This window comes from Gossypium hirsutum, chromosome A06, assembly GCF_007990345.1.
Source record: "Gossypium hirsutum isolate 1008001.06 chromosome A06, Gossypium_hirsutum_v2.1, whole genome shotgun sequence".
In the NCBI taxonomy this organism is placed as follows: Eukaryota; Viridiplantae; Streptophyta; class Magnoliopsida; order Malvales; family Malvaceae; genus Gossypium; species Gossypium hirsutum.
Window position 1 is genome coordinate 13,014,991 of NC_053429.1, and position 8,588 is coordinate 13,023,578.

The following is an 8,588-nucleotide window of genomic DNA, read 5'->3' on the forward strand; positions in this document are numbered from 1 at the left end:
TTTGGGGAATTTCAACAACCTTCAACTAGATTAGATTTAGTGGCTCATGATTTTTGGGGAAAAACAAAAAATAATGGAAAGGGAAATTTTTTTATTGAAATATGAAAAGAACAAAAAGACTAAATTTATGGGGGAGAGAATGTTCAGCAAAAATATGGATAAAATTTGTGTCACTTCATCCCCTATTTATAGTACTAAGAAACCTAACTTATTCCTAATTAAATTCTAAAAGATAAATACAAATAAATAAAGATAATTAAAGATAATTAAAGATAAATGAAAATAAATCCTAAAATTAAATCTAAATAATAATCCTTAATAATTATCCTAATATAATTAAACATTAAATAGAGTCTTGTGCTATAAAATCTCTTCTTTTGCACTTTTGTCCTTATGTCTTCCATGCTTGCATTTTTGGCACCACCTTTTTTCCTATGTCGCATGTTGGCCCATTGTATCTTCAAATTTGTACTTTTTGCCTTTAAATTTCCTTTTGCCTCCAATTTAGTCCCTGAAAGATAAAAGACCATAAATAGCTCAAATTAGTAGGGTCATACTCAAAATAAACATGCAACTAGCACAAAAAACATGTCGTTCTAGAGTATTATCCTTTAGGTACCTAACTAATGAGAAATGATTATATGAAATAATGACCCACATCATTTGTATCATTTTTCCAATATTTTTATGCCATATCAATATTTTCATTCTGAAAAAAAAATCAAAATCAAATTAAAATCGTAAAATTCAAGATGAAATTATTGATGTGGCATAAAACTATTGGAAAGGGATAATATCCCTGTTTCAAACAATCCTTTCTCCTTAACTAACACGATTAAAATACATTAACATGGCACTAGCAAATAGCATAGTGATAGCTGGTAGCTTCACATTTTGACACTTAACAAAAATAAAATATATTTAAATTTTATAAAAATTATATTTTTTACACATAGGGAATGAATCTAGAAAAATGATTGTCTAGTTCATCTAAGTCTGGACAACTTTATGTCTTGATTCATTCCGCACATGTTTTTAAGTAATTTTATGTAGGGTAATCTATAAAAATAGTCACTTTTGTTTGTCTTAGGTTACATTTTAGTCACTTATGTTTGAAATGTTACGTTTTAGTCACTTATGTTATTATTTTGTTACGAAGTGATCACTCTACCGTTAAGTTCCGTTATCTCTTTAACGGTAATCTTACGTGGCAGTCCAACTAGATTTTAGGTGCCAACTTGGATTTCTAAATAGAATGAAAATAGATTTTTAATTAAAAATTTTAAACATAAACCTTAACTAAAAAGAACTGTTCATCTCCCCTTTTTTATTTTTCTTCCATCTCTTCTTTTTTTCAATGGTTTTTTGATTTTCCATTTTTTCCTTAAAAACCAAGAAAATGAAAAGAAAAAAAAAACTTATTTGGAATCGAAAGGAGTTTAGAAGAGAAAAAAAAATTACTTGGTCTTTCCTTTCATTTCTCTATCAAAAGAAAAAATAAAAATAAAAGAGAGAATATTTAGTTGGGTGAGTATTGGGTTTGTGTAAAGCTCCACCGAAACCACCATTGATGAAGAGACAGAAATTGTGCTAAAGTGAACAGCTTCTCTCTTTCTTTCTCTCTTTTTTGTCTTTTGTTTTTTTATTGTTTGATGAACAAAAATACCCCAATTTTAATTTAGGGTTTTCACTAAACAATAAAAAATTCAATTTTTTTGTTTTTTAGTATTGAATAAAAAAGATAGAGAAATGCAAAGAGGAAATACCTAAATCCTCCATTGAATCCATCTTTATGAAGCAGTCAATTTGATTTCAACTATTTTGATCTTAATAATAGTTTTTCCAATCAAATGAAAAAAAATCCATTGAAAAAAAAAGAAGAGAAGATGAAGAGATGAACAGTTTTTTTTAGTTAAGTTTTAGGTTTAAAAATTTTAATTAATTAAATTTTTTAATTAAAAATCTATTTTCATCCTATTTAGATATCCAAGTTGGCACCTAAAATCTAGTTGGACTGCCACGTAGGTTACCGTTAGAGAGATAACGAAACCTAACGGTAGAGTGATCACTTCGTAATAAAATAATAACATAAGTGACTAAAATGTAACCTGAGTCAAACAAAAGTGACTATTTTTGTAGATTACCCTTTTATGTAATTTTATTTTTCATCAAATAATATATTTTTATTATTATGAAATTAAAATATATAAAATATTATATTTATAAAATATAATTTTCCAAATATATAAAATATACAAAAATGTATAAAACATCAGATTTTATAAAATATCAATTTTATATTTTTAATCTAATAATAATATAAAATATGATAATTTATAAAAAATTAAAAATATAAAATTACTAAATAAATATTTGAAATATATATAGATAAATAGTTCTTTAAATTCAAATGTATCTGAAAAATTAAGTATATTAATTTATTCTAGTGTCAAATATTATAATTGCCTCATTGAAATACGTTAATTAGTTAAATGGTTGGTATAAATTAAGTTGTTATTTCAAGGTGTACTTTTGGGAAAAAAAAAAGAAGGAAAAATAGTTCTCTCTCAACCTGTAAAAAGAAAAACTGTTTTAGTGTTTTTATCATATCGATAATAAACAGCCTAATCAATCTATTAGAAGAAATAAAATTAATTTTTTTCTTTAAATATTTGAATAAGTTCAAATTTTAAAATTATTTTTTTAGAGAATTTTTTTTAAATTCCGTCTTAATCTTCAAATTTAGATGAGAACACCTATAATAATATTTAAAAGAAAACAGAACCCTCTCCTATCGTAAATTTATATTTTGTCATTAGTATTTTTTTTTTCTTCAATTTCTAAAACTTAAGTTTAAAACATCCTCTCACAATAGGGTGGAGATAAAATCTCAATATATAAAAGTTGCATCGTGGTATATAGCTTTCATATCTCAATGGATGAATTCAAGTACCAGTCAACTTTATTGGAGAATCTTTTACGTTTTTCAAATCCATCTCTTCCCCTCTAAACTTCTTATTTTTGTTTAGTCAAATTGTAATAAAATTAAATAGAAAATGTTGCTGAATTCTCCAAGTCAATCTCTAAGAAATACAGCGAGAGGAAGGGAAAAAAAGAGGAAAACAACATATAATTATTAGATTATGATATATTTGAATTTACTTACAGATTATGTTACTAATTTGTACAATTTGATATGTTGGGTTAAATTTTCATCATTTTATGAGTGATGTACTCTTGTGAGAACTAAAATGTAATTTCATCATTTTATTAGATTATATATTTATAAAATTTAAAGGATTAAATTACAATTTTATCATTTTTGGAAGGAGTCAAAGTTTGATCATTCACTAATTTATTATTTTATAAAATATAAAGGGGCTAGTATGATATTTTTCCCATTTTAAGTGGCCTTGGCCACTTGGTGCCGCCCCTGGGTGACCATTTTGCAATCTTTCGTATCCTTTCTAGCCGGTCAACATTTTTAACCTTTTTGGGTACCGTTACAAATTGGGGAAGAGAATAGGTCAAATTCTGTTATTATATCCTATACTTTACGTAAGTTATAGATTTAGTACATATATTTTAATTTGGTTATTTTTAGTCTTTGTACTTTTATAATTAGAAAATTTTAGTCTTAACCAAATGATAACTATTAAATTTAATAAGTTAAGTTCTATTATTTTTAATATTTGATGTGTAATGCTTTGTCGGTTTGTTATTTTTACATATTACTCACAAAAAAGAACAGTAATAGATTTCATGAGTGTCATTTACATTAAGACTAAAATTTTAAAATTTAAAAAATATAGTCACTAAAAATGATCCAATTGGTGAGCGTGACTAAAACTATAACTTTTTGCATAATACAGGACTAATGACATAATTTAACCAAACAAATTTAATTGTTACCATTGGTCAAGACTAATATTTCTCTTTGAAAAGTATATGGACTAAAAATTAATCAACATTTTATAATTAAAGGGTTAATATATACAGAAGTACCTGAACTTGGCAACTTGCACCTACTTGGTACTTAAACTATTTTTTGGATATAATTAGTACCTAAACTTGAAAATCATAAGCCAAATTGGTACTTTTTATTGGTATCTGACTAACATTGTAAGATTTTGGGTTGACAACCAATATAATGCTAACACGTGTCAATTTGAATTGAAAAATAGAAAATTTCTTTTTTGAACTTGAACAACAATTTGTCCAAATCCATTTTGAATTTTTTTTAGTAATTTTATATTTTTTATAATTTAAAAACAACTATATTTTTTTGAAAAAAATATACTCCTTTATTTTATAATTTTTTATAATTTTAAAATTTTCTTGTATTTTAGGATTTTATTTTTTTTTTCAAGTGCACAATGATTCTAGACTAATTATTGTCTAGAAACAAATAGGTGGACAAACAATTGTTCAGGTCCATTTTGAATGTTTATTTCTCTAGTAATTTTATATAAATTTATAATCTGAAAAAATAAACTTCATGTTTTAAAATAAATTACAAATTTATTACTTATATAATTTATAATCATTTTAAAAGTTGGAATTTATTTTAAATTTATTACTTAAGTAATAAAAAAATATTTTAGAATGATTTATAATCATTATATTTTTAAAAATATAAATAAAAAATTAAATTTATTTTAAAATGGTTTATTACTTAAGTACTAAAATTTAAATCTATTTTAAATTTGAAATTTGTTTAAAAATATTTTTATATTATTATTTTGAAATTATAAAAAAATGTATAAAATTTTTAGAGAAATACATGTTCAAAATGAAGATTGTTGTCTATGTTTAAATGAATCTAGATAACATTTTATCTAGGTTCATTTTGCATGTAAAATAAAAATTAATTTACTAATTTTTTATTTTTAGCACTAGTCAACATTTTATTGCTTGTCGGCTTAAAATCTAATGTCGTCAGTTTCAACCAATAAAAAATACCAACTTGATTTATAATTTATAAATTTAAGTATGTTAAAAAAATATCTTCTTTATGTTAATACATATTAAAGTATAAGAAAATAAACTTATCAAATAATTAAGTGATTACTTATAGAATTTACTTTTTATTTATTTGATTATCTTCTCCTTTTACGGTAAGTGGCCGTTAATCCCAACTATAGTTCACTTTGTCCTTTTAGCTAGAATTGTTTACACCCTCAAGGGGGACCACGTCACTAATTCTAAAGCATTGGCGCACTGAACCCACTCCAAAACGCGCGAGCGTGAAAGACACTCTGATAGAGTTGTTGGCAAAAAATATCTAAACCAATTGGGACCATGAGGTGTAGCAAAAAGAAGATAGAACCAGAGCCATGTGGGTCCCCATCTCATGAACCAAGGAAATATCAAAGCCGTCCTGATTCGAGCCACGACACCCCCTCTCCGTCACTGTAAATTGTCAAAGGCATCCATTATATATTACGGTTCTACCCCATAGCTTTGTTGGGAAAAAATGATTAAAAAGAAACACAGCTAAAGTGGTAAGGCAGGAAAACAAACCCAGCTCAGCCATTTGCCCCTCATATATTCTCTCTCTGCCTGCTTCTCCTGTTTTCAGCTCAGAAAGAAGGAAACCTTTTCTCCGGCAGAGAAACAAAGGGTCAGTTTCTATCTTTTTGATGAAATGGAGGCTGACAGTAATCCTAAAATAGTTGCGCCATTCGTTGCGAAAACTTACCAGATGGTTAATGATCCCATGACTGACGGTTTGATCACTTGGGGTAAAGCTAATAACAGTTTCATAGTCATCGACCTTTTAGATTTCTCTCAAAGGATCTTGCCTGTTTACTTCAAGCATAGCAATTTTTCTAGCTTCGTTCGCCAGCTTAATACTTATGTAAGTGGATACAATTCTTTTAAGTTGGACTTACTTCAATTTTTTTATTTATATAATTCATATAATTCTTGGTATTGGTGTTTAGGGTTTCAAGAAGGTGGATCCAGATAAGTGGGAATTTGCGAATGAGTGGTTCCTGCGAGGGCAAAAGCATTTGTTGAAGAACATAGCGAGAAGAAAGCATAATAAAAATCCATTCATGCAACTGAAAGCTGAGGATTTAGAGGACGAAGAAATAGTGATGGAAATAGCGAGGCTAAAAGACGAGCAAAAGTCGTTGGAAGAAGAGCTGCAAGGGATGAACAAGCGTTTAGAAGCCACTGAGAGACGCCCGCAACAAATGATGGAGTTTCTTTACAAAGTCGTTGAAGACCCTGACCTCCTTCCTCGTATGATGCTTGAAAAGGAACGGACAAGACAACTTAACGCCGACAAGAAGCGACGGTTGACGATGATGCCCTCCAACTCATCATCTTCAAGCCTGGCCGTTTCTAATAATTCAGTCAAGTCCGAAGAGGAAGAAGATGGACATCCAGGAGTAATTTCGTCCCCAGAAACTGGATTCGATATGGAAAACAACTTTTATCGCTCAAGTTATCAATCATCGCCGTCGCCTGATCAGGACTCGAAAGAATTGTTGGGGCAAAATAGACCACATGAGGGGCAACTCATGAACTATGGTTGCGCCGCAGTAACAACTCAATTGCCGGCGGTGATGGTGGCTCCGTCGGTGATTGGGAACGGCATGGCGGTGTCTTCGTCGGGGACGACTAGTGTAGCAGGGTATGGTGATAGGAGCGGGCAACTGGGTTATTTCGGAGAAATGGCGGCGCCTTGGATGGAGGCGCGTCCACGACCGCCTTATCCATTTTCGCTATTAGAGGGTGGCTTTTAGTTGGTTGCGTCACATGATATATCTTGGATTCTACCTTTACTACTGATTTTTTTTTTAAGTTTTAGATTTTGCAAATTTCATTTCATATATCGGCTTTTGTATATAAAAATGATTTAATTATAAGGTTAACAAAAATCTTATTTTATAATGTTTAATCTCTAAAACAATTATGTTTTAATTTGAATAGAGTGACGGTTTAATTTTTTTTAAGACATTTATATTGAGCAAATGTTTGAATCATGTTATCTTCATTCTTTTAATATTATATGAAAAATATAAAAAAACAATTACTTATTATTTTCTTGAAATAATATTTTTTATAAGAAAATTTGTTTTCATGTATGAATTGAGATATCTCACATTAGATGATTGTTTTTTCATATATATTATATTAAATAAAAAGATTAAACAATGTTAGAAAAATATTAGGGTTTATTAAAAGATGTTAATATTTGTTGTTTTTTGTGTCCAATCATCATTTACCTTTTTCAAGTTATGGTTGACTCTTTCTTTAGCTTTAACAATCTTCATATATTTAGATTCTTGATGTTGATTGTAACACCCCTTTGTCGCTGGGATAGGGTTACGGTGTATTACCAGAGTTTATAATTTAAACGGAAAAAAAATTTAAACATTTCATATCATATAGCATTCATGCCATAAACCAATCAAAATCATACAAATTATCCCTTATACGAGCCTTCGATGCCCAAAATACACATTAGAAACAAATCGGAACTAAATCAGAAACTCAAAAAATTCTTCAGAAACATTTAAAATTTTCAACACTGCAGGGGTCAGACGACCGTGTGGCACGGCCAAGAGACATGCCCGAGTCTTTGGCCATGTGGGCATTTGAAATAAGGACACACGACCGTGTCTAAGCCCATGTCCGTGCCGTGTAACTCATTGACTTAGGTCACACGGCCAAGCCACACGCCCGTGTGCCAGACCGTGTACCTTTTCGAAGTAACCTTACACGCCCGTGTGCTAGGCCGTGTAACAGCCCGACTTGCAAACCTTTATAAAGCTACAGGGGAAACACGGCTGTGTCACCTGGCTGTGTGTTACACACGGCTGAGACACACGCCCGTGTGGACAAAAATAGGCTATTTTACAAGTCACATTTCTCACCCAATTTGGCACCAACTTAAACTCAACATTTTTGCATATACACAAGTCATAAATAGACATCCAAAACAAGCTAAAATCAAGCCTTAAACATGTAATATCTTCACATACAACCAATATACCCTTTGGCACCTCAAATGAAAATATGTAAACATGTATATTCATGTATACAATTTAACCAAATAAGCCAACAATTTACCAAGCCATTTTGCATTATTTTATGCCACATCTCTTACCTACCAAAACATACCATATAATCTATTTACCTTAACACAACCATTTGATACTATAATGCATTTCATAAACTATCATATTTGGACATACATGCCTCCTAAAACAAGATACCAATTCATCACTAATTCATCACATCACCAAAACACAAGTACAAAATGTACACTTAGCTATGATTTACCTTTTTATCATGTAACCATATCAAAAATATCATCAACCATGTTAAGGCCACATATATATACATACCAAAATATACCAAATCACAAGCCAACTCAAATGGCTATAAACATAACAAAACATATAGGCTATCATTAGCCTAAACAACCTATACATGCCATTATAACCGAAATTAAACAATTGAAAGTACCAAAAGAGCCGATGGATAGTGTGATATAGCTCTGACAAGCTTACAACCCGAATAAGCTTCCGATTCACTATAAAACACAAAAAATAAACATAGTAAGTAATTAA

At 29.4% G+C, this 8,588-nt stretch overlaps 1 protein-coding gene across 1 annotated transcript; it reads left to right on the forward strand.

Moving 5' to 3' along the window:
* The first annotated feature begins 5,407 nt into the window (after positions 1-5,407).
* Positions 5,408-6,794, forward strand: LOC107962680 (heat stress transcription factor C-1). The gene is made up of 2 exons (XM_016899156.2): positions 5,408-5,860; positions 5,946-6,794. The coding sequence occupies exons 1-2, from the start codon at positions 5,648-5,650 to the stop codon at positions 6,753-6,755; spliced, it is 1,023 nt and encodes a 340-aa protein (XP_016754645.1). The 5' UTR covers positions 5,408-5,647; the 3' UTR covers positions 6,756-6,794.
* Positions 6,795-8,588: the final 1,794 nt, after the last annotated feature.

What these genes read in the sequence shown, in the direction of transcription:
- LOC107962680 (XM_016899156.2), top strand. Translation starts at nt 5,648, where the DNA reads ATGGAGGCTGACAGTAATCCTAAAATAGTTGCGCCATTCGTTGCGAAA. An exon ending in TTCGCCAGCTTAATACTTAT is followed by an intron (nt 5,861 to 5,945) that starts GTAAGTGGATAC and finishes ATTGGTGTTTAG; the next exon opens with GGTTTCAAGAAGGTGGATCC.